The sequence below is a fragment of the Melanotaenia boesemani genome, chromosome 6 (assembly GCF_017639745.1).
Source record: "Melanotaenia boesemani isolate fMelBoe1 chromosome 6, fMelBoe1.pri, whole genome shotgun sequence".
In the NCBI taxonomy this organism is placed as follows: Eukaryota; Metazoa; Chordata; class Actinopteri; order Atheriniformes; family Melanotaeniidae; genus Melanotaenia; species Melanotaenia boesemani.
In genome coordinates, this window is record NC_055687.1 from 39,297,203 (window position 1) to 39,324,692 (window position 27,490).

Below are 27,490 nucleotides of genomic sequence, written 5' to 3' on the forward strand. Positions count from 1 at the left end.
CTCACTCCCCAGCCCCCCCTCCCTGCCACCATGCCCTATGGGAGACATTCCCGGCAGACCGGAGAAATGGCGAGCCCCAAATCCGGCCCTCACCACCATCCCCAGCCACCCACATCACCTCCCACCCAGATGCGGCTGACCAGGCATCCCCCAAGATCAGCAGCCCCTCATCAGCGCAGCCGCCCTGGTTTCTGGCCCCTAGGGCAACCACCTCCCCTATCCGTCCCCGGCGGCGCCCCAGGGAAGAGGGGTGTGAGGTGTCCCCATTGCCCTCTTCCTCCACCCCGCTCATGACTGTTTGTGGTGAGTGTGTTTTTTGCAAGTAAAACTGGGGCACTGCCCCCCACTCCCACCCTCCATGCACCACATGACACACACCCCAGAAGTTGTTTGTGTGTTGTGTTGGTGTTCTGATGTCTAAATGTAATTTAAACCGTGAGGCGAGTCGCCACAGGTTGCAACTAAGGAAGCCACTTGGGTGGCCCCCCCGGCTGCACCCCGCATGACGTGCATGCCTCCCAAATCCCTAAGTGTGTGTGTGTGTGTGTCTATGTGTGTATGTAAGCGAGATAGAGAGAGTGGGAAAGAAGAGATGTAAGGGATGTAAGTCCGAAGGGAAGAGAACCTCCCTCCGGATGGTGAGCTGCCAGCAGCACTAGGCACCCGTGTTCCCCAGGAGACCCCCCAGGGCATGACAGGCCAGAGGCAGCCTCCCCTCACGACCAAGCCACGCAGCGACTGCAGCCAACAAGCCGCCACCGACCCCAGAAGACACCCACCCACCAGACATCCAAGGGGGAAGGAGAGGAGTGGAAGGAAAATAGCGGGAGAGCCCAGATCCACGGCGCACCACCCCCTGGCCCACCCAGGCCCCCCCACAGGGTCATGTCATCCCTCCCCACCCTACCTACTCACCTATGATCTTACACACTCCCACTCATCCTAGCACATGCATACGCACGCACACAGCCTTCCTTGCAGACCTGAGTTCATGTTCAGTTAACAGGTCCAGGTTGAACGTAAGGGTATTGACCATGGATGTATTATAGGAACTGGATAACGGACTGAAAATGGCGGCCCATTCATTTCTATGGAAGTTGCTCACCCAGCGCATACGCCGAAAAAGTTCTCAGGCTTCCGGGTTACTTCCGCATATTGGGCCCATAGAGCATGCGCAGTAGTGTCACCTCCCATCATGCTTCACGTCACTGTGAACGAGCAATGCGCAGCCCAGTGACCTGATCCAGCGACGCGCGGTCACGACATTAATCTGCAGTATGAGAGCTGTACAAACTCAGATGATGATTTTCTACGGCACACGATCGGACCTCGATGTAAAGTAATGATATAATATACGTGGAAAAAGTTGTGTAGTAATTGTTAAAATGATGGTTTGTTTTAATCTGATGAATTTCTATATGGGATTCGTAATAGCCCAATATAAGTCAGTCTATATTGTATATTTGTATAATCCCGTGTCAAATTTTCACGATGACTTACAATTCCTACCTTTATTCATGAATAATTTCAGGCACGTCTTTTGTAATAAATGTTAGAAGTCCTTGTTAATGCATTATTTCATTGTGCTACCCATGCATATTCTCTTTATTTTTCTGCTATTCCCTGGATGACACCAAGATTATCAATTGCGTCTCTTAAAATGTTCCTTTCTTGTGTTTTGCCGGATTCCACTTTGTTAAATGCTGCAGTTTTTTAATTGACAAAGAAAAAAAAACTTTGTTTAAACTGAGGACTATGTTAAGGAAAACTAGGCCACTTGGGTTATCACCATTCTATATTTATTATGTAGTTATGTATTTTATGTATCGTGATTTCCGTTAGGGATTGAAAATGGTTTTGTAGGCTATTTTACCTAACTTGGCGACATTGTGTCGCTGTCATGAAATGGCTCAACACTCCCAAAATATTTAACTGTATATGTATAACAAAATATCACTGACAGCGATGCGTCAAGACTGTTATTCATATTTTATTTGAACTAACGAAAATAGAATAGCAGCTCATAAGACAAAATATTTTAATTAAAAAAAATTCTATTGCCCTCTGGGTGAACAGTGTGATTAAACTACTTAACAAAAAGTGAACTAATGTGAACCAAAATATAAGAAATTAACAAATAAAAAAAAAGCCACCCTCACTTTCCCCGATCTATTCATGGGCTGAATCTCTCTTTACATAAAATAAACCAGTAAAACGCACTATCAGGTGGTTTAAACAGGTGGTCGTAACTACAACCTAGAGCTAATTAGGATTTAGGTCACAATACGTTTAAAAACAGGAACTATCATGCATGTAATATCAAACATTAAGAATACAAATGTATTAAGTTACTCGATATCAGAAAAAAGAAACTTAACTTTAACTTAACTTTTACGAACAGCTTTCCCATCATATTGAAGTCAACAGCCGTCCTCCTCGCTCCCGACACAGCATGACCGCGCTTCGGCAGTGCATGTGCACAGCCGTGACGTCACCGGAGAAATAGAGACTTTTCTGTGGCTTTTATGGCCTTTTGAAAAATAATTGACGGATTAAATGTCCATGAATTAAAAATATTGAATAGAAAGATTAGTAATTAGCTGTGTTTAAAGCTGAAGACGTCCTGTCAACAGTTTTACAGCCGTGTCTTTTACCATTGTGGCCTATGGGAAAAATGCTTTTTGGGCCCCATGGGATTTTTTGTTGCAGTACCACGAGTGGCCACTGGGAAAAATCGGCGTGCCGCCATTGTTCAGTCCGTTATCCAGTTCTTATAATACATCCATGGTATTGACCCTCCTACTGAACACCCCTTGAACACAGGACCGCTTTTTCTTTAATTCCCCACAGTCAGCCATGCTGGAGTTTTTTCCCCCTTTTGTCTTCTTCTATGGTGTTATGGTGTACTTCCGGTTCACACCGTCGCGCTGGCGGCTAACTTCCTGTAGCTAGCCGTTAGCTAACAAGCTAACACTGTCTGTTGCTTGCGATCGGCTTATCCTACGCCGTCGCGCTAAGCAATTACAGATAAAGTCACTCAAGCACAGTTGCTGACCAAGAGATGACTCTGTTGATGTCTTGATTTGAGTCCGATGCGTTCCCGATCCACCGTCTACGTGCTGGCTTGTTGTAGTTGACACTGCCCGACCTCCGCTTCTCCGTCGCGCCGGCTTGGTGTTGTTTACTGTACGGTTTTATCAGGCTAACTACCTTTAGTCCAATAACTGCCACCGTAAAGGGTGTGTTTAACTGGTGGAACAGTGTCTCACTCAAATGCCAGGTTACTTATTCACTCATGTTTATTGCAACCAGTAGGTGCTACTTGCTAATAGCAACAAGCATCCCCTAGTAACCGTGTCGCTTTCAGGTAAGCAACTGCAACAACACAAACAACAGAACACAATATTAACACCACGTACACTTGGCGGGCAGCATACTGATTGCACATTTTGTGGAAACAATCATATTCTTAACAACTTTTATTTGACTCACCAGCTCAGTCTCACCAGCAAACAGCGATAACTCTGGCAATAAAGAAACGGGGGATCCGGCACACACGCGCGACTGGACCAACCCCCTCGCTGCCCGACTTTACACAAATAAAAAAAACGCTTCAAGAGAACACTGTGAAAAGGCTGGCTGGTGATAATATTACGTACACAAAGTAAACCTACATGTCACTCAAAAGAGAAAGAAAAGGAAAATCCACACAATCTTTGTCCATGACAGTTCCTAAAGAGTGGTAGTGGCAGAGACTAATGGTGCAAATGGGCATCAATTGAGCAGGTGGAAATACAATTTAGCCCCAAGGTTGTTCCCAGTTTTACTGATGAGCAGCGGATAGAGAATTTCTGTATGTCCAGAGAGACATTTCAGTCCTTCTGTGGTGTCTTAAGCTGCACTGGTGAGGATGGACACAACCACCTGCTGCAGATACTGAAGGAGTTGGACTGTGTGCAGCCTTGGTGATTTACCTCCTGCCTTCCAACTAATATAAATAAATAATATAGCTTCATGTTGTGGAAGTTGGACAGACAGAACATACATGTATACATGATGTACACATTTAAAGAGAACATGTTCCATAGAAAATGCATCATTTGTTAATTTCTTTTGTTATGTGCAAAACAAAGATCTCCTCACCTGCTTTTACGCTCTGTGTGTTTTATGGAATCTATCTGTAGAAAGGTGAAGGAGTAATCCATCACTGGAGGGTTGGTTGTGACTGACTTATGGTTTAGAATTATGAGGAGATAGTCACACAAAATTATCAGTATATGAAGGTTAAAATGTAGACAGGGTGGTGAAATGTTTACAGTTGTGTACTTTTATAAGTGTCCACAAGTATTTGATGCTGGATTTTTGCTAAACTGTGACAGTTTAGCTCAGGTGTGTTAAGTTTTATTAAGTTAAGTTTTATTAAATTAACTTTAATATATTCCATGATAAACTTCATCCTGTGATGCACTGCATTTTAAAAAGTTGATAAACTGTAATGTAATGCACACCCCAGGATAAAGAACAAGAAAAAACAAGTTAACTTGGCTAATAAAGCCAACCTTTCTGTCAGGATACTCCAAGGTGAAGCCGGACACAAATGCAGGTAAGAATTAAGCAGACTTTAATAAAGTCTCAAATACACATACACTAGAGAGCAATAAGATACTGGATGCGATTCAATAACACACAATGTGACAGTCCGGGGGTGACGCTTATATAAGGAGATAAACAGGTGATGCTGATGAAGCTGATGAAGATTAGGATCCGTATCATGTGTGTCCAAGATGTCAGATGCTGAGGGATGATGGGTATTGTAGTGTGTGACCAGTGATCAGTACTCTGGAGACCTGGCAGGTACCCGAGAGGAGGGCGCAGGCATGACACTTTCATTATAATATATAGTGTAAAATTCTTAATTGTTCAGTGCACAAGTTGTAATAGCAGTCATTTCAACTGGAATTAAACATAAAAAAAAAAGTTAGAGTCCAGTTGAAATGACTGAGCCTGCTCTTACAATCAGTTCTGTGTGGCTCCACCAGTTCCCCCTTTTTCCATTTAAACCAGTATCTGTATACGAGCGCATGGTCTGCTTACATTTAACTTTGTTTTCTCCATTAAATCAAGAACAGAGAGTTTTATGAGCATTAAAGCTGTTTTATTTACCTGATGGATGCAGCTGCTGGAGGCAGCAAGAGCATCCAGGATGCTGTTCGTCTCCGTCTGATGAAGGAAACATGGATCACAACCATATTATGTACAAAAAAGATGTTAAACAGGTGAAGTAGATCAGCTCAGTTATTTGGGTGATATCTGAGAACAACTCATAGGTCTATAAAGAAGCTGTAACGCTTCTTGTCCTGTTTACTAACCTTCAACCTCCTCTGAGAGTGTTTTCACTGCAGATGATCACCTTTAGAACCTCCGCCCAGGAGTCCAGGAGTAGGCAGGTCAGTGGTCCAAGGTGTTGAATTTACTGGTTTTTCGGTTCGTCCCACTCTGATTGTCGTGGTCCTTCATTTATTTCTAGTCTTGTTAGAGTTTTCTCCATGTGCTGCTTTGCGTGATGATAAATCCCAGTGTTCTCTGAGAACTGATCATGAATATTTTTATATTCCGCTGCGAACCTTCAAAACCTCTCAGAATATGCTAAGTGGCATAGATGGTCAGAAGAGCTTTGATCTCCTCATCGGTCCATTTATCGCATGCTCTGTTGTCGTCCATAGCTGCAACCGTGGTTTATTAAACCCCGTTACCCCTAGTTCCTATATGTCCGAATGCGCCAAAAAAACCGGCCTTCTTTTCCATGTTGACGACGCCCACCTCAAATGTCTGACCAATCACATAATACCGTTCACGGCCGCTAAAGCAAAATGACGTCATTTTGCTCTTGTGGCCTCAAGAAGAAGAAAAACATTCTTGCTTCCTATAGACAGAACGGCACTCACTGATGACATCACAGGCGACTAAAAGCTCCAAAAGTTATTCTGCGCTGAAAATAAAAAATGACATAAAAAAATGTGATAAGGAAAAAAAGAATAAATGAATAAACTTGAAAATGAAGGTTATTTGGTGGAAAGCATTACATAGCCTAACAGCTGATAGGAGTCTGTAACAACGGCCTGTACCCTGCATAGACTTTATATTGTCAACCACAGTAAATTCAATATTGTTTACTGCTTATGTGTTATATTACTTATAACAGATATTGCACATGCATCTTACCGTCTACCTCATGACAGTTTTTTGCACAGCTAATCATTCAGTGTTGAATGTTGCACAACAGCTTATGCAGCACATGGCACATTTATATACATAGATTATTGACTCAGAGTTTTTTTATCGTCTCTTTATCTTCTATCTAGTTTTAAACTTATTTTTCTTCTATTTTATAATCTTTTACAGCATTCACTACGGACAGCAAAGTAAGAATTTCATTGTTCAGGGAAACTTGTTTCCTTACTGGGAAAATGACAGTAAACACTTTGAATCTTGAATCTTGAATAATCTTTCTACATGTTTCATGAGCTTCTTTAATACACTGCTTCACAGCTTCTTATGTCTCAAATTTGTCTGCAGATTTTAGGACCCAAAGACATGACGTCTCCTACGCAGCGATACATCGACAGCAAGGTGGTCCGGACCCAGACAGAGGGAGAGTGGTTGTCTTTTGATGTGACAGAGGCAGTGAGTGAATGGCTGAACCACAGAGGTCAGAGCATTTTTCTCCTATCTCTGCAGCTTACTTAATAATTACATTCTCCTCATTCTCACATCACATTCTGCCTTTTACTTACTTCAGACAGGAATAGTGGATTCAAGATCAGTCTGCACTGCCCATGCTGTACCTTTGTACAATCTAATAACTACATCATCCCCAACAAGAGTGAGGAACTGGAGGCGCGGTTTGCAGGTTATTTGATTCTAAAGCTTGTCATCTAAGCATTTAATTCCTAGTCCAGCATTGTTTGCTATTCTGCTCTGGTCATCAAATTAACCAGCAAACACAACCAGCAAAGTTAGGGCAAGAGTGTTGTGAGTCATATATGGACCAGATGTCATCAGCTAGCCTAGACAGGCGCACCAATAGAAGACAAACAAGCTGAGAGAAAACACACATCACATCTAAAACCACAGTACCAGAAACAAACAAACAAAAAAAAAAAAAAAAAAAAAAAAAACACTGAAAGCAGATATATAAATCCAGAGGACAACAGAGTGATTGTGTTAGCATGATGAACGTATGGTCAGAGATGAGAGTGATCATTCAGAGGAGAGCACTCCTGTGCAAAGGTCAGTGGCAGGCCAGGGGACCCTGAGACCTGTTCAGTTAGCAGCCACTCCGGAACACAAATACCAGCCACCACCCCACGAAGAAAACCATGCATCTGCCCAGAAGATGGCAGAGAAAGGCCCCACCCAGAGCCCCCCCGCAGCCACGGGGAGCAGGCCCTAGCGGGCCAAGACTGCCGGCCAGATGAAGTGCGGGGCCAGATGGTCACCTGGTGTGGGTCAGCACCCACCACAATGTTCCAGCCATTTACCACAGGAACCAGGGCCCCACCAACCAGTCCCCCACCTCTTTCACCCTTATACACCTCACCCATTTTCACCCACCATCTTAGCTCCATCCCTTCACACCAAGACCCCTCACCCACAGCTTCCCCCGCACCATCCCACCTAACACTCACCTCCATTCACCTCCATCTTCTTCAACCCAACTCTTTCCACCATCACCCCACCAGCAGCCATCCTCACACCTGCAGCCAGATTTGCACAAACACTCGCTTTCACACACCCACATCACCCTTATCCTACCCACCATGCCCAGTGGGTGACACCCCAAGCAAGCAAGAGGACAGGGTGGCCCCACACCCCGCACTGATGCAGCAGACCAGGCAGCCCCTGGGACCAGCAGCGTCCCAGAGACCGGCAGACGTGTGCAGGAACGTCTCCAGCTGAGGAGCTTCTGGCTGAGCGTGGACAGCTGGAAGCCTGAACTTCATTATGTAGCAGATTGTTGGACCTAACATCAGCGTTTCTGTATCTTAAGCACTGCTCACTTCATATCAGCAGATCGTGGCATTTTCTCTGGTGAGTTTTACACGTGGTTTTAACAGTTTACTGAAGAGAAACCTGGACAATGGAAACAGTAGCGGGTTCCCCCAACATGGCGGATAAAGCTGTGGTGTACGTTCTCTGTTCTCCAGAAAATGGTTATCTGTAAATACTCCCAGGTGGAGTCATTATGTAAGAACTGAGCTGGAGTCCAGTATGCAGGAGGATCTGCAGGTGAGGGTGAGGATGGAGTGGACTGGTGGCGGGAGCCATGAATGTGAATCATACAGACCTATCCCAACCCCATCCCCTTCACAGATATGGACAATCTAGATTTCCTGTTTCTAACCAGCCAGCTGCTGCCTGGTAAAAAAAAGAAAAAGAAAAAGACTTTTCCACCAGTACTTTCTGCTATATTATCACACCACAGCAGAGGAACTAATAACTCCCTCCAACATTGATATGGTTTTATCTAAAGTAGCAGTCAATAAACTAAAGGTAACTGACTATGCTACAGTATAACTAATAAATAAAGAATGATCAGATTGTGTGCTGTTACATGCAACCTTTATCAGTGGATTTCTCTTATGTTTCCAGGTATTGATGACAGCTTAATCAATGGTGGTGATCTAAAGGTGTTCAAGAAGCAGCAGAATAGTGCTTACACTCCACACCTTCTCCTCATGATGCTGCCTTCATACCGACTAGAATCCCAGACCCTCCACAAGAATCATCGATCCAAGAGAGCCCTGGACTCTGCCTACTGCTCCAGGTACTCCCCTGAAATTCAAAAGCTCTTTCAAAATAATCAGAATATGATCAAGCCTGTTTCTTAATATTACAACACTAGTTCACATCATTGTACTTTGTACCAGCTAGTAGGGTGGACACAGGACACTAGTTCACTTTCATAGGGTCAATCTTACCATTTTACCTGGGTGGCGTGGCTCAGTGGGTAGAGTGGTCGTCTTGTAGCCTGAGGATTGCTGGTTTGATCCTCTGCCTGTCGAGCTGATGTCGAGGTGTCCCTGAGGAAGACACCGAATCCCAAGTTGCAACCATTTACCTTGGCACTTTGTTAGCCTTAAAGAATCCTCAATGTTCACTCTCTGTAATACTCCACGCAAGAAGACAGAACCTGGTAAACAGACTTTTAGGCCCACCCCATTTCTCTTTGTTACCCCTTCCCTTACCCCTAGCCACTTGCCCCTTAAAAACCGAGCTAGAAGCGGTAGGGCTGAAAGTCAACCCTTACGAATTGGGACACCCCTTCAACAATCACATATGTATTCACATAAAGAACATTTTACACTGGAACTGAAAGAAAGTTTAAATAAACAAATAAAAATATTAAAAATATTAAACATGGGGCTCAGAAAAGGAAACCCAGCAAAACTGCCAGTTGTATTAAAAAAAAAAAACTAGGAAAAAAATATATTGTGCATCATTGCTGTTTGTGAAGCTGAAATGATCTCCCTCATCACAGCGTGTCAGACTGCTCTATGAGCAGTGAGTGAACCGCGCAGCTGAAACTCAACGCTGCATCTCTTTCGCATATATGCCGGGACAACCAGCCCAAAAGTAATGAGGCCCACTAAGCATCCTCCTGAACCTCTTGATTAGCCGCATTCCTCTTGATGTGTATTCCAGCATGAGAAATCAGAGGTTTAGTGTGAGAAGCCAGTCAAATGCATGAGTCTCACGGTTGAAGTGTGACAGTTGGCAGCCCTGTAAAACAAATGCGGCATACCGGCTCGTACAGGTTAAGTTCTTCACCACGGTCCTCCTGCTGCAACCATGCTGCTGTCAAATATGACACAAGAGAGATCATTCGGCAAGAAATGACAGCGTTCAGTCGAGATACTCCATAGTGAAACCTGTTGTCATACACAGCCTATGGTGAAGAAAGATAGGAAAAAAAATCAAATGAAAACTATCACGGCCAGCAAACTTGTCGCGCTCCTTTTTCCCTTACCGTGCAATTATTTTACTTGTTGCTTATCGCGACAGGCAGGGGTAGTGCTAAGTGGTAGGGCCAAGGGGTGAAATGGGATTCAGCCTTAGTTACTCTGTCCCTGTCTCATGGAACAGTCTGCAAAAAGGGTTGAGGCCGGCTCCGTCCATACTTCAAAACCCACATTTCAGAATTATTGTCATCGTCATACACATGTTTCTAGTTGGCGCTGTACACTGTTTTTAAAGGTGGAAGTTCTTTAATTTATCTAAAAACTTTGAATGTTCTCTATTTTATTATATGTTTCATGTTTTTATCTGTGAGGAATGTTTTATCTGTAAATAGTTGCTTTTCTTGGCTCACCTGCAAAAAAGATGCAAATATTAGAATGACTTATCCCTGGTTAAATAAAGGTTAGAAAGGTCCCAAAAAAGTTGAAACGCTGTGTAAAATGGAAATAAAAAAGGAAAGCAATGATTTCCATGCAATGTCATCAACTCATATTTTATTCCTAGAAGAATATAAACAGCATATGTTGAAATGGAGACGTTTTACGATTTCATGGACAATCTGTTTATCTCTCCATCTGAGAGACTCTCTGAAATGCTCCTTTTATACCCAGTCATGTTACTGACCTGTTGCCAGGTAACCTGATTAGTTGTCAAATGCTCCTCCAGGTGTTTCTGGTTTGTACCAGGTACTTTTCCAGCCTTTTGTTGCACCTGTTCCAACTTTTTCCATCAGATTCACTATCCGCTCATATTTTCCATCACATGGGGAAATGTCTCCTTTTCATCATCTGACATCATACTCAACTTTATTGTTATTCAGCCGTTAAGATGGTAGTACAAAACAAAATTTTGCATTAAAATTATAGGCGAGCGGACGCTTTGTCCACCTGCCTATAGCTCCCATTATATCACTGTTAGGGGTCGGGGGGGCAAAAAAGGTCCCAGAAACCCCAAAATAGTGTCAGTCGATGTACGCTGTGGGCACTATGAGGCGGATCAGCGCCCGCATCAAAAACGTGCACATCCACGAAAAGCCAGCCAAAAAGACACTCGCTCAATGTTAAAGTATTAGACGTGGACAGACGACTACAGTCGCTGCACGTTTCGGGGTCCTGTGCGGTCTACAAATGGGCTAGAGACCCCAAAATCGGGTCAGTATTAACTGAAGTCATGCCCTACAAGTGTGCAGTGAAATGGTGAAGCTAATAAGTCTGTGTGCAGAACGCCACTCTTCTTCCACACTTGTAAACAAAGGCCTGGCATGGGCCCACATTCCTAGGTCCATATCTTCCCCATCCTGGGGTCTAGAAAGTGTCACAAAGTGTTTATTGCAGTTTTCCACTCACTTTTAATCATTTCTAATGTTTTATTCTAGAGGACCAGGGGCACAAATGGGAGTTTGTGTATTTTTTTCAAAGTGTTTCACTATGGAGTACCAGGGGCACAATGAGTACTTGGTGATATCTCAGCCATGCTTTGTCCAACATATGTGGAACTTTTCACACATGTTCCTCGCCTCTCCATGAGTAGATCCTGTGAGTTTCAGCTCAATCTGTGGAGAAATGACCGCGTTATGGCCCTCTGTGCACCGCACGTTTCTCCCCCGCCTTCCTCCACCTTCTCCCCACAGCAGGGCACTGCAATCCCCGCGTGCGTGCACTCTGTCAGCCGCTGATCTGTGGTCGACCAACTCTTGCTCATAACTCCCTAACCGATTGTCCTAAAATTCTGAATATTTACACACATGTTCCCCAACGTCCCATGAGTGTATCCTGTCAGTTTCAGCACGCTCCGCAGAGCCCAATAATAAATTCTTAGTCGTGTACAGGTGGATTCAAGTGTCATAAATCGGTCATACTTTAAGTTAGGGTCCCCAAAGTTCTACCATTTGTCCACGGTAAATGTCTCTACATGTGTGTCAAGTTTGAAGAAAATCAGACAAAGTACAGTCCAGTTATGACATTTTGAAAAAAGGTGTCCACATCTAAGACTTTATCGAGCGTCAGGTCGGGTTCGAGGACTCGGTCATAACTCAGTCATACGTGCACGTAGAAAGCTGAAACTCCATAGCCAGAGTGAGTTTGTGACATGAATTTCAGATAGATCTGTCCAGAAATGACCACGTTATAGCTTCTGTCCACGAACTTGACTTGACACCCAAAGTCCAAGTGTCAGATGTGGTCACCATCTTCAAACACTGCCAACTTCCCCATTCTTGAAGCTAGAAGGCTCAAATTTGAAAGGGGGGTTCCTTTAACCCTCACCAACGTTGAAGGGAAATTTGGGCTATTTCAGAGAAGCAGAAAAATAACGCCAAAGCAAAATCGGGGACCACTGCGATGCACTGGATTTTTAAAGATGGCTGCCATGAAGTTTTAAGCTCATAACTTCACAACGCCTCGTCCCAGAGAGGTGAAACACAGGACATGTCCGGCAAGGTCCTCTGCATGTGTTCTGCGAGTTTGAGCCCGATCTGTTCCGAAATGAACGAGTTATGGCCCGCTGTCCGTGGCTCGGAACAGACAGCGGACAGCGGACAGCGGTATGTTGAGGTATAGTGAGGTGGACACCTCCGATTTTGAGAGCTCACGGCTCAGCCGAGCATTGTCCCAGAGAGATGAAACTCACTGGCCCGATTCATATACTTCCAAAGAGCACATCCTGTCAGTTTCAGCCCTATCCATCCAGGGGAAACCACTTTCCAGAGTGCATTGCTTGCTCCGAAGCCTGCCCTCCTGTGGATCGTGGGGCGCAACTGCGAGAGTGACCCTGAATTTGACCTTTTTATTTCGGGGCGACCGTCGGGGGTACGTGTGTGCTTGGGTTTTTCCGTAACCTGGAGTTGTCCCAGATGAACACGTGGACACCCAGCACGCGTCTCTACGCCCCTGGGGGAGCCCGAGTGTATGTGAACTGCACTTGACCCCATTGTCAGGTATAGGCTCGGATACGTCCATGAGCTCCATGGGGCACTATTAGGCCTGTCACGATAACAAATTTAGCTGTACGATAAATTTTCTCAGAAATTGTCCGCGATAAACGATAATATTGCGCAGAGCGCTAATGTGTCATTTTGAGACCATTCTCAACTATATAGTGACATATGCCGTAATAATGCAAGTACACATTTTCAAAGGTCAATAAACTAAATAAATAAAAGCGCCTTTTTCACTGTTGCATCTTCAAATAAACTCCAGACAAGTAGACAAGCATGCCGGTTTTAATGACGAACCAAACTTCAGCACTTTACATCGAACAAAAACCCGTGTTCTTCTTCTGCTCTTCAAAATCTACTGCCTGTGAAACAAAGTCATTCTGCCCTCTGTTGGCCTTATAAGTAACTACAACCCAGCAGTTAGCTGGGATACCACATTCACATACGCCGGGACACCGGCCCAAAAGTTATGCGGCCCACTGGGAATCCTCCCAAACCTCTCGATTAGCCGGCATTGCTCTTAATGTGTATTTTGTCATATACGGTAGTATATAGGCTGATTCTATTTGCGTAATGTGCCTGCGGATTACAGGGGTTATTATGGTAGACCAGGAAGTGGGGGCTTTGTACTGACGTCGTAAGCTAGAATGTGTGTGTTCTGCTTACATGTGGGAAGCAGCGAAACAATAAAAGAGGAGATGCTTGCATCTATTATTTACATATTTCAGCATGAGAATCGGAGGTTTAGCGCGAGAGCGTGAGAAGCCACTTAAATACGCAAGTCTCACGGCCATTGCGTGTTGGCAGCCGTGCAAAACAAATGCGGCTTACCGGCTCGTGCTGCAACATGCTGCAGTCAAGTGTGACACTAGAGAGATCACTCCGCAAGAAACCAGAGCGTTTAGTCAAAATACTCCATAGTGAAACCTATTGTCATACACAGTCTATGGTAAAGGGGGGACGAAAAAAAATTATCGCGGCCGGCAAACTTATCGTGCTCTTATTTTCTTATTGTTCAATTAATTGACTTATTGCTTATCGCGACAGGCCTAGGCACTATTGGGGTGAGGGAATCCAGGGCCTGGCTGAGCTTCTGGTGGACAGTTGGCTCCTCATCGAGTTCTTCGAGTACTGGCAGGCACTCAATCGCAAACGCATACACACTGATCAGGGTGACCAGACCGGCTGCGATGAGAAGTTGGAGGGACAGGATCTGCTCGCTTCCCTCTGTGGGCGGAGTAACGGCCTCTAGCAGACTGTTTCTGACTGCGAATCCCACGCCGTGTTCTCTGAACTCCCAGGGTGCTTTCCCCTGCCAGAAGAAGGAGAAGTCTTTTTCTCTCACGGACCCAGTTCCGGAGAGCCTGGTCTCTTGGAGGGCGACGATGTCCATCTGCAGCCTGCTCAGCTCTCTGTCGATGACTGCCGTCTTGCGTGCGTCATCCACCTCCTGCAGGTCTTTGCTAAAACCGGGTGTCATTGTTCTGACGTTCCAAGTGCCCAATTTGAGGGCAGGTGTTTTCTTTGATTTGTGGCCTGGTGCAGAATTTGACGATAAACTTGTTGGTTTGACCCTAAACCTCACGCACCCAGTGAGGTTAGCAGACCGTGGCGAGGCAGCACCTAACTGTCTGGGGATTGCCCAGCTTGAGGCGGGTGGTAGCTGCCCAGTAAGGTAGTGAAGGCCCTTCCTACCGATGGAAGCAGCCCCTGGTGTCCAGCTCTACGCCAATCAAGCGGGAGACTCATAACCGGTAGACTGCTGCTTCCCGTGTTGTGTCGACGCTGTGAAGCGAAGCCGGAGTGTACTCTCCAGTTCGCAGAGCCTGGGTAAGAGGTATGGAGGACAGGCTGTTACCAAGGCAGCAAGTCCCCCCTCTCGGCGTCACCGGAAAGATCCAATGGAAGGGCAGAAGTCGATACAACTGGGTTCCAGTGACGCTGCAGGAGTTGCCAGAACGTTACTGTGAACAGAACGAAACTGCCTCAGGGGCTCCTACTCCCGATTTTTCCTCAGGTTTAACTCCCGAAGCCTTTCCCATGTGTGGGTATAGCCGCAAGACAGCAGAGGTTTGGATTTAGTGTTTGCCTTAACCTAGACGGGCTACCAACCAAGGCTGCCAAGCCCGTCTGCTCGAAGCAACTGGTTTTAAGACGCCAGTAACCCACCTTTGCCTCTACTCCTTGTCAGTAAAAACAGTTCCGCCGGGCTCAGTAACTGGGCCACACGAGAAGGCCAGGAGTTGGACTACTGGCTGTCAGATGCAATTTGAGACGCAATCATTGAGAGCATTTTATTGGACGGTGAGAGCTTATCCTCACTGACCACCCCCTGCAATATATATAACCTGAACTAACCTGAACTGACCACTAGGTGGCAGCGTAGCCTGATGGAAATGATCTGAGAGCAGCAGAAGTTCGGGTCGTATTCAGAATCAGGACAAGCAAACATCTTAGTAATGTCTGCCAGTTTGTGAAACAGAAGGTAAAAGAAAAAATTCTGGCAAGGTAACTGTCAGGAACTCTACATGAATGACAGACAGATCAGTGAGAAGAAAGAGCTGCAACTGCAGGAGCTGACGCTCAGTCGACAAACAGATGTTGACCTGTCATTGCACTTAGGACATTCCTTATATACACACCCCGTTCCCATGTGGGAACACTGTTATCTCAGCCCCTGGGGCAGGACTCTACATTTAGGTTTTTATGATGACAGATCCAGCAGGAGGCTAATACGCTCCATTAATGTGCTTTTCCAGAGGCACTGTCAAGTTACAAGAAACTTGTAGAAACAGTTCTGGTCATTTCTGACCATCTGTCTCTTACAGAGAGTCACAATATCATCAAATCAAGGTTTCCCACCATTAACAGTCACAGGTCTGATTCTGATTTATTGGGTGTTTTGTGGTTTTTACTTGAAGTTCAGAGAACAATAAAATATAAACACAGCAAAGGTGTTTGTTCATGTCTGGCCTTTCGCTGGGGAAGTAAAGTCCTTTCACCCCATGGCTTTGCATTTAGGCATAAATCTGCTCTGCAGTGAGTTTTGGATCTCTTGATGTGGGAGAAGCTGTCTGAAGAGTGCAGATGAGTGTTGCTGGGTGATGAAAATGTGCTCATTTCTCTGCATCTCCTGCAGAAATGTTCAGGACAACTGCTGCTTACGGTCACTGTACATTGATTTTAAGAAGGATTTGGGCTGGAAGTGGATCCACGAGCCAAAAGGTTATGAAGCCAACTTCTGTGCAGGTGCCTGTCCATATCTGTGGAGCTCAGACACCCAGCACTCCAGGGTAAGCTGTATGAAAAGCAAAGCAAGTTTATTTGTAGTGTGCTGCAAGTCCTGTTTTTGTTACAGTGTGGTCTTCTGTTCCAGGTGTTAGGCTTGTACAATGCTATCAACCCACAAGCATCTGCATCCCCCTGCTGTGTCTCCCAAGACCTGGAACCGCTCACCATTCTCTATTACATTGGCAAGACTCCTAAAATAGAGCAACTCTCAAATATGAAAGTCAAGTCCTGCAAATGCAGTTAGAGGCTCACAAGACAGCTCAAACACACTGACACTGATATACTCAACATTTTATCCACAGCCGTTCAGACGGGAGCAATGTACTGGATCAAGTTACAGAACAAGTTAGTCCCCTCAGTGGATGTGTCAGGTACCATAGCAGTCACAACACCAGGAAGATGATGTTCATACCAACTACAACAGCTACAGGATCACAGTGACATGCATGGAGCAAGAACACATCAAGACTGCAGCTTATCGTTTCTTCTGAAAGATCTTTTACTGTTATATGTGGTTGATTATTAGGTGTCAGTAGCAGCTTTTTGTACATACACCCCCCTCTGATCCAGCTCAGTTATCACATGGTCTAAATGATCATTTAAGGAAAATAGATACACCAAATATTCACACCAAACCCAGTTAGCTGTACAGACTGGACTTTTCGTTGTAGCAGAGGGTTTTGCTGCTATTCTAAAGTAGAAAAAGTTTTATGCGTGCTCCCGGCAACACTTTGTAATTCCAGTTAGTCAGTAAAAGAAAAATAGAATAAAATGAAAGCCTGGTTCCAGCTTTACTGTCCTCATGTCCCCTGAGTTGGACTGTAAGAAGCAGATCTGGGTTTTCTGATGACTTTAGTTTGATATTGGAGCAACTTTAGCTGGAAAATCTGAAAAAATACTCAAGTCTCTTTAGTCATGAATACTTTAGCTAAGCTGTGGGAATGAGTCCCATGATTCACCACCAGAAGCCACCAATCAGGTGTGTGATCATGCATGGCCATTCATCAGCTGTTCTTGTTTTGTCCATTTATAGTTAGATGTTGGCGTGGTTACTGGATGACTAGACTTAGGACTTGTTCTTACACACAGATACTCCAGATACCCCAAGACTTTTGACCATATTATGATGAAATTGTAAAAACAAATAATCCTGAGAAGCATTATTAATATTATTATTGAACATTATTTAACTTATTCTGCACTCAACACAAGTAGGAGGCTTTTTCTAAAATAACTGCATTTGAGCTCTCAGTCTCTTTCTTTCTTTCTTGCTCTGAGTTTTAAGTTTATGTTTTAAAGAGAACCAACATGCTGACTTTTTACACCTTTAAATGGAATCCAGTAGAAATGATGTTTTACTTTATTTTCATTATTCATATCTCTGAGGTGAGGGGGATGTTGGCCAGACTCAGGAAAACAGGAAAAGTCTTGGGCTCCAGAGTTTTACTGTGTGGTCTGAAGTCTACATTTCATACCAAAGCTTTGGCTCCTCTGAGTATGTAAAGTTGATAAAAGTTGTTGGTAAAGCCAAAATATTAAAACCAATAACCAACGATGAATGACCACCTCAGTGGTGTTTTTATGATAACTTTGCTTCCTTTGTCTTTATTTCAACCCCTTGCCACTCAGGTGCAGCACTGGTGGACTTTATGAAGAAAGCAAACAGGAGCTTATTTAATGTGTTTAGTGACATCTTTTAGACCCATTATGCTCTGCTGTTATGTGCTGTTGTGAAAAATAAATTATTTAAGTTTCAATGGCAAGCTGTATATTTGTCTATTTATTTGAATTTTTCCTCTCTGTGAGGGACCAAGCTGGTGAAGCTCAAGGACACAGTTGGTTTTAAAAAGGAACGGGTTTTATTTACCCCCCAAAAATACTCACGAAACAATTTTGGGCCCTTAAAAGAGGTCAAATTAACAAAACTAAACAAAAGAATTAAAGCTGCAAGCAGCGATGAAGGCCCTCGCACCTCTGGCGCCGCTCCGGCCTATTGCACCGCCCCATCAGCCGGCAAACTCCCTCCCCCAGCACGCTTGCTCTCTCGCTTGCAGCCGTATGCTCACTCGTCCCCAGGTTTTCTGCCTTGGATGGTCATTGTCTCCCTCTGAGGATCACCTGGTACATTAATGGACATCAGAAGCATTCATGACCATGTTCTGACCAATTGTGTGAAATAAATCCAAACAAAAGCATGGTTTTAATATCTGCAGATATCAACATGGCCAGTAGGTGGCGCTATAGTGTTTTTTCATGTACTAACATGTTCAGGTTGAGACTATAATGACAACTGCCAAATATGACGTCCTTTGTTCAACCGAGTCCAGTGTTAAAGCCACTTCCTGTTTGATGGCAAAGGACTGAAACCTCACAGGCAGCCATTTTAATCATGATGGTGTATGTAGTTTGTTATTTTGAATCATGAGTTCATAAAGGATGATACTGGTGAGTTTCAGTAGGTTTTTAAGGTTTTAAATGGTAAAATAGGAGGTACTTCCTGTTTCCAGGGGGCGGGGCTATGGCGTTGACAGCATCTGGACATGTAGATGTTGTAAGCATGGAAATGACATCATACATGGCCATTTTGGTTGAGATATGTTGTTTTATATGTAAGTTATATCAATTTCATCTCTAATGGCGAGATATCAAAGTTTGAGGGCCATGCCCCGCAACTGATAACTTTTGCTCACACATGCCTCTGGAAGCTTATTAGTGATTGTGAGGTAAATATGATAAAATCTGTAGGAGTTCGTTCAAATGCAATGCAAAGACATTGGCAAAAATGACCCTAAAATGACACTTTTTTCAAAATGGTTGACTTCCTGCTGAAATTAGCCTATAGGCAATTTTGTACATCCTCGCAAGATAAATAAATGTGGTAAATTTCATCCACGTAGTGGGCGGGACTGGTTGATTAAATTATTTTAGGGGGCGCTATAGAGCCATTATGCTATTCCCGCATATGTCAATTTGGCTCAGTTCCACATCTGACTGTGATCCTTCCTTTCGAGGTTGGTGGAGATGGACTGTACAACGGGTGAGTTACAAGTACTACCTGTTTGATAGTGTCGGCCCAATATTCGCCATGGTTAAGTTTGCCGAAGGAACTTGAGATTTTTATTGTGGTATCAGGAAAGGGTTTGACCTGTTGTATATCACTTTCAAGTGTCTGGAGTTCATGCCTGAGGAGAAGGACCTAGGCATCTGAAAAAAGCACTTCTGGTTGAAAGTGGGCGGGGCTTAGGGCAAGATTGGAAGTGGTCATAAGGGTCTGTTCCGGACTGCACCATGACTAAACCCTGTGAGTTTAATGGTGATTGGGTGAAAATTGAGGGTCTTATATTGATTTATGATGTCATGGCATCTTATCGAAGTTCGCCATGGCGCCACGGTATTACTTTGCAGCGTAGAGCAACAGTTTTCACCAGATATCATCACCAACTTGTTTTCAGGTGTCTGACCCAGTTTGACCCTGGTTGTATTCAAAACGTCAGAGAAGTGGGTTTTCGAATGAAAAACATGACTTCCTGTTGCCAGGGGGTGTGGCCTATCCGTAATCCAATAATTACCATGTAGATGTCTTGAGGAATGGACTAGCATCATACGTGGCCATTTTGTTGTTTTATGTGGGAGTTATATCAATTTCGTCTTTCATGGCGAGACCATCAAACTTTGAGGCTGGAGACGGAGGCGAGGACAGCATGCAGTAACGCAAGACTCTGTGAGACTTGGCAGGATCAACATGGCGCGCTACTGAAAATAAACGCCCCAAGCTAACAGAGAAAAATTTTAAAAATAATAATAATATATATTTATATATATAAAAAAACAAGGGGTCGATATTCCAAACCACACAAATCCGGTCACTCTGGATCACAGCGAAGAAGATTTCACAAGCCCGATGGATTTCATTGAAGAAAGCTTCCAGCGGATCGTGATGGGGAAGTCCAACGCTGCAACGACGAGCTCCAAAACCTGCTCCAAAAGTGTTCGCCCGGCGGATTCCCCTGAAGCGACCAGCCCAGTTTCTCAAACCAGTGGCGATACAACGGATATATTAATCTCAATCGACGGGAAGCTATCCAGTCTCGATGCCCAGCCCCCCTGCTGGAAGTTCTTCACCGTGATTTTCAATCTTTAAAAGAAAGTTTGGAATACTGGACTCTGAAGGGTGAGGACTCTGAAGGGGGAGAATGCTGTAACGCGAGACTCGGCGAGACTTGGCAGAATCAACATGGCGCACTACTGAAAACAAACAAACACCACAAGCTAACAGAGAAATATTTTTTTTAAAAAAAGAAAAATTATATATTCCAAACCACACTAACCCGGTCACTCTGGATCACATCGAAGAAGATCTCATCAGCCCGACGGATTTCATCGAAGAAAGCTTCAAGCGGATCGAAATGGGCAAGTCTTACGCTGCAGCGACGGGTTTAAAAACCGGCTCCAGTTCTAAAAGAGTTTGCCTGGCGGAATCCCCCGAAGCGACCAGCCCAGTTTCTCCAACTGGCAGCGATACGACGGATATCCTAATCTCCATCGACGGGAAGCTATCTAGCCTTGATGCCCGGCTCTCCCTGCTGGGAGTTCTTCATCTTGAGTTTCAATCTTTAAAGGAAAGTTTGGAATATAGCCAAAAGCAGGTGGAAGCTCTTGCTACGGAGAACAACACCCTCAGAGACTCGGTGGAAACCCTTACCGAAGGAGAAAGCCGACTATCAGTGGAAAATAAAAAAATAAAAGAGTTAGTCCTAGATCTACAGGCTCATAGCATGAGAGATAACCTAGTTATTTCAGGGATCCCAGAGCAGGTGGAGGAAGATGCAGAGGCAGCTGTTAAAAAATTTATCAGAACCAACCTTAAACTTCCAGAGGAAAAGGTAAAAGCCATCTCTTTTCATGGGGTTCACCGCATAGGGAAAAAAAACCGGAGGGTAGACCCAGACCGATAGTAGCTAAATTCATTCTCCACAAAGAAAAAGAGGAGGTGAAGCGTTGCGGCAGACAGCTTCGTGGGACTGACCTTAGCATGAGCAATCAGTTTCCCAGAGAAATCCTGGAGCGTCGCAAGATCTTGTTCCCCATCAGGAGAAAATTCCTGGACGGAGGAGCCCGCGCTGTCATCTCGGTGGACAAACTTTACGTCAATGGACAGCTACATCGTGACCATAACACCACTCCCTGGCTCTACTGACCTCAGATATGTATCCACACTCTGCACACTTTGCACAGGTGATATAAACGCTAATCAGACTCACTGGGCTTAAGTCACAGAGTTTAATGTTTGTTCACAATAGACAATAATACTGCCAGTCTCTAATGTTCACAAAATGGACTTATTTTTTATGGGTTCATTTTCTTTTTTCACCCTCTTCCCCCCTTTTTTTGTCATTTTCTTCCCGCTTTATTCTTCTTTTCCTCTCTCTCTTCACTTTTTGTTTTTCTTTTTTTCTAGCTGCCACCTCACGGAACCATATAACACTGATGCTAAGCTGCACAGTACATTTAGTAATACCTGTATATATAACCATAAACTCACATTTATTAATTCAAGTACATTTAATAACATTCAACACAGGCACACAACATTACGCATACATATTCATACACTTACACACACACACACACACACATACACATTTATATCAACATAAAGCATACAACACTCACTTTTTCACCACAAGCATGACCATACTTAGATTTATCACGTGGAATGTGCACGGAGCTGGGACCAGAGAGAAGAGACTAAAAGTCTTTATTAGATTAAATGATCTGCAGGCAGACATTGTGTTCTTACAGGAGATTCATATGACAAAAACATCAGTGAATGCTCTCTCTACAACCCAGTTTCCTCATAGCTTAGCTTAGCTAACTTATATGGCCCAAATGTTGACGAGCCCTCCTTCTTTCACTTTTTCTTCACATCACTTTCTGAACACACAGACAGTACACTAATCAAAGGAGGGGATTTTAACATGGTTCTGGTCTCAGCTGATAGATCTAGTAACACTGTAAATCATCGAAACTGGCAATCCACAAACACTGTAAAACAATATGTGGAAGAGTTTGGACTTTGTGATATATGGCGGTCTTATCACCCTAATATCAGAGAGTACACCTTCTTTTCCCCAGTTCACCATTCATACTCTAGGCTAGATTATTTTCTGGTTAGCAGCTCTTTGGTGAATGAGATTTCAGAGACCCAGATTCACCCCATCACTATCAGCGACCATGCACCAGTTTCCTTTACTTTGAGGAACACGAGAATCACACCACCGAATAAAAGCTGGAGATTTAATACAGCGTTGCTTAAAGATCCCGACTTTATCAGCTACTTCACAAAAGAATGGGCTATATACTTAGAAAACAATGACAAACCAGGAGTCTCAGCATGTGTGGGAAGCAGGGAAAGCGGTAATGCGAGGCAAAATCATCTCTTTTGCATCACATAAAAAAAAGAAAGAAAACTCAAAAATATTAGAATTAGAAATAAGAATTAAATCATTAGCCTACAGTGCTTCACCAGAGGAACCAACGATGAACCAAATGAGGAAGGCTAGACTGGAATTAAATGAAATAATCAACAAGAGAACAGAATTTCTGGTGCAAAGATTACGCTTGGAGACATTTGAACACAGTAATAAATCTGGAAGATTTTTAGCTAACCAGTTAAAAATAAATAAGGAAAAATCTACCATGTCAGCTGTTAAAGATTCAATAGGTAATATTACGCATGACCCAGATGCAATAAACAACATCTTTAGAGATTTCTATAAAACTCTGTATACATCACACTTAGATCCATCAGACAATGATATCCATCATTTTCTTAACAATATAGATCTTCCAGGTTTACAGCAGGAACAAGTCACGGCCTTAGATTCCCCCCTCACAGTGGAGGAGCTACATGAAGCCCTTAAAAAAGCCCCAGGTCTGGATGGCTTCCCAGCAGAGTTCTATAAAGAATTCTGATCAACACTAGTCCCGACATTTTTCAAAATGGTGACACAAATAAAGGAAAATAGTTACTTACCTCCAAACATAAACTCTGCCACCATTACTTTACAATTAAAACCAGGTAAAGACCTCACAATACCATCTAACTACAGACCTATATCACTGATAAATGCTGACCTTAAAATAATCTGCAAAGCATTAACTGGAAGGCTAGAGAAATTAACTCCTCTCATTATACACCCTGATCAAACAGGCTTTATAAAGGGCAGATATTCCACTGTTAACATGCGGAGACTAATTAATATAATAGATTATTCTACCATCAATAACCTGGAAACAATAATAGTTTCTTTAGATGCAGAGAAAGCTTTTGATTGTGTTAACTGGAAATATTTACTAGCTACTTTAAACAGATTTGGCATTGGACCATCTTTCATTACCTGGATTAAAATTTTATACTGTTCTCCTAATGCGAGTGTCAGAACAAAGCATCAAACCTCTCCAAGTTTTAATTTACAAAGGGGCACCAGACAAGGTTGTCTACTACCCCCTCACTTTTTGCTATCAAAGGCATTCAGTCCAAAAATATATTTCATAAAATAAGTCTTTATGCTACTCACAAATCTCTCTATCTGAAACAGTCTCACTAATTAATAAATTCTCGACACTCTCGCATTACTTCATTAACTGGTCTAAGAGTACAGTTCTACCCATCAACTGTAGCTTTCAGAATCTACCCAACATCACCTTACAATCAGGTAACAATAGATACCTGGGTGTATCTAATGATACCAGGCTCTCAACCTAACAAAACTTAATCACATTCACCTTCTTAAGACTATAGAAGATGATCTTGCTCGCTGGAAATCTCTACCCATTTCACTCATGGGGAGAGTTGCCACTATAAAAATGATGGTTCTACGCAAAATCAACTATTTGTTTTCTATGATTCCTATGAAACCCCCCTCCACCTGGTTTAAATCACTAGAATTACACATCTCCAGATTTCTCTGGAAAAATAAACATCCCAGGATCAGTTTAAAAACTTTACAGAAGACCTGCCTACCTTTCAACATTACTTCCTAGCTAATAGGTTGCAAAATGACCTAAAATGGCTCAAACCTAGTCCACTAGATGACTTGTGGATTGAAATAGAACAAACATTTTGTGATAATTTGGAAATTTCTAATCTTTTTTTCAGCTCAAATATAAAAAAGCTAAAGTGCTTCTAAAGTGTCAACATCACCATTTCTCTGACAGCCTGTTGGGAATTTCTAAAAAAAAGACGAACTCCTCCACACCCATCTGGAACAATTCTGATATTCTACTAAACGAAAATATGCTACAATTTAACGAATTGATTACTTTTCAACATATTATCCATAACAGAAATATTTGATCTTTTAATACACTCTCATCACAATATGGGATTAACAGCAACAGATTCTTAGAATATCAAAAACTCAAAACCAAAATACACACAAAATTCCCCCTTCACCGAACTGACCTGGGGCTTCTCCAATGGTAGCAGATTTTATGGACCTCTGTACCCCAAAACACATATAACACAAATAACACATTTAACACATATAACATGTGTAACACATATAATACATATGACAAATGTAACAAATATAACATGTGTAACACATAAAACATATAACTTGTGTAACACAGATAACACATATAACACATAAAACACATATGACACATGTAACACATATAACATATATAACATATATAACAAATGTAAGACATATAACACATGTAACACATATAAAACGTGTAACACATACAACACATATAACACATGTAGAACATATAACACATGTAAAACATCTAACACATATAACACATGTAAGATATATAACACGTGTGACACATATAACACATGCAACACATAAACATGTAACACATGTCACACATATAAGACATAACATATATAACACATGTAACAGATGTCACATAAAAAACACATATAAGAATTATCACACATGTCACACATATAATACATGCAACACATATAACACATGTAACACATGTAGCAGATATAACAGAAAAAACACATGTAACATGTGTAACACGTGTAACACATATAACTCATAAAACACATGTAGAAGACATACCACATGTAAGACATATGACAGGTAAAGCACATATAACACATATAAGTGTAAAACATATAACATGTGTAACACATATAACACATATAACACATGTAACAGATGTAACATATATAACACATAAGAATTATAACACATGTCACACATGTAATACATGCAACACATGTGACACATATAACCATATAACACATGTAACAGATGTAACATATATAACACATAAGAATTATAAGACATGTAACACATGTAACACATGCAACACATGTAACACATATAACCATATAACACATGGAACACAAATAACACAAGTAAAACATATAACACATATGACATGTGTAACACATATAACACATATAACGCATGTAACACAGGCAACACATATAACACATATAACACCTGTAACAGATGTAACATATATAACACATAAAATATTATAACACATGTAACACATATAACACATGCAAGACATGTAACACATATAACACGAGTAGAATAGAATAGAATAGAAATACTTTATTAATCCCTTCAGAGAGCCCTCAGGGAAATTTGGGTACCAGTAGTAATACAACACCAACAGTAAAGCAGGACAAGCACAAGACACAATATATACAAGTACAAAGCAAAATAGAGGCAAATAGAATGCAATAAATATAACAATAATAACAATAAGATAAGTTAAATAAAACAATATAAACAAGCATTGCACACAGTAGAGGTCGTACAGATTCCCAGTTCACTATTGCACGTATGAGTTATTGCAACTGTTTGTAATATTTTCCAGCAGACAACAGCATAAAAAAGCGTACTAGCTACCACAGACTGATAGAACATCCACAGGAGTTTCCTGCAGATGTTAAAAGATCTCAGTCTTCGCAGGAAGTACAGACGGCTTTGGCCCTTCTTGTACAGGTGATCTGTACAGCATGTCCAGTCCAGCTTGTTATCCAGCCACAACCCGAGGTACCTGTAGTTGTCTACAATCTCCACCTTATCGTTCCTGATGGTCACTGGACGTGGTTGTGGGCTGGACTTCCTGAAGTCAATAACCAGCTCCTTAGTCTTTGAGGTGTTAAGCTGGAGATGGTTCATCTGACTCCAGGTGACAAAGTCACTGACCAGATTCCTGTACTCATCCTCTCCATCATCCCTGATACACCCCATGATGGCTGTGTCATCTGCAAACTTCTGGATGTGACACAGCTCTGAGATGTAACAGAAGTCTGAGGTGTAGAGTGTGAAGAGGAGGGGGGCCAGCACCGTCCCCTGGGGTGCTCCTGTGCTGCTAATAACAGTGTCAGATGTGGTGTCCTTTAGCCTGACATACTGCGGTCTCTCTGTGAGGTAGTTACCAATCCAGGACACCAAGCAGAGGTCCACCTGCATCTCCCTCAGTTTGTCCAGAAGCATCAGGGGCTGGATTGTGTTGAAGGCACTTGAAAAATTCAAGAAGAGGATCCTCACTGTGCCCCTCCCCTTATCCAGATGAACTTGGAAACGGTGTAGGAGGTAGAGAATAGCATCCTCCACACCTGCGCGATAGGCAAACTGTAGGGGGTCCTGGGCCTGTTGCACTTGGGGCTTGAGGAGATTGAGGATGAGCCGCTCCATCGTCTTCATCAGCTGGGATGTAAGTGCCACCGGTCTGTAATCGTTCAGCTAACCTCGACGTTTTTTCTTTGGAACTGGAACAATACAGGATGTTTTCCACAGGGTAGGCACTTTCCCTAGCTGTAGACTGTGGTTGAAGACATGCTGGAGTGGTTCCTCCAGTTCATCAGCACAGGTCCTAAGCAGACGAGGAGGCACTCCGTCAGGGCCAGCTGCTTTCCATGGGTGGAGCTTCCTCAGTTCTCCCCTCACCTGTTCAGCTGTTATATGTGGAGGGTGTTGAGATGGGGGGAGGGGTAAAGGTTGACAGGGGGGCTGCACAGGGGATGAAGTCAGGGAGGATGTGTACTGCAGTGGGGGAGGGGGGGACAGTGGGCTGGTCAAAGAGGTTAAAGAAGATGTTCAGCCTGTTTGCTTCTTCCACTGTCCCCCCCGCTGTTATGGCCTTTGATCTGAAGCCTGTGATGGTGTTGACACCATCCCAGACCTCCTTCATACGGCTCTCACTCAGTTTATCCTCCGCCTTCCTTCTGTAGGTGTCCCTTGCCACCTTCAG

The 27,490-nt window shown here is 43.2% G+C and overlaps 1 protein-coding gene across 2 annotated transcripts in view; it reads left to right on the top strand.

Annotated features, from left to right (window-relative positions):
• The window catches only part of tgfb2 (transforming growth factor, beta 2), a 117,851-nt gene that overhangs the window by 81,226 nt on the left and 9,135 nt on the right, over positions 1 to 27,490 (top strand). Inside the window, exons 3-7 of one of the 2 annotated variants that reach the window (XR_006010800.1) lie at positions 6,577 to 6,709; positions 6,800 to 6,910; positions 8,653 to 8,827; positions 16,095 to 16,248; positions 16,332 to 17,278. Coding sequence is in view for 1 of the 2 variants with exons in the window: in XM_041988182.1 (XP_041844116.1) it covers positions 6,577 to 6,709; positions 6,800 to 6,910; positions 8,653 to 8,827; positions 16,095 to 16,248; positions 16,332 to 16,490 (732 nt within the window). In the remaining variant the exon portion in view is untranslated. Of the gene's footprint in view, positions 1 to 6,576; positions 6,710 to 6,799; positions 6,911 to 8,652; positions 8,828 to 16,094; positions 16,249 to 16,331; positions 18,463 to 27,490 lie in introns of those variants that run through there. The other variant, XM_041988182.1, reaches the window with a different exon arrangement.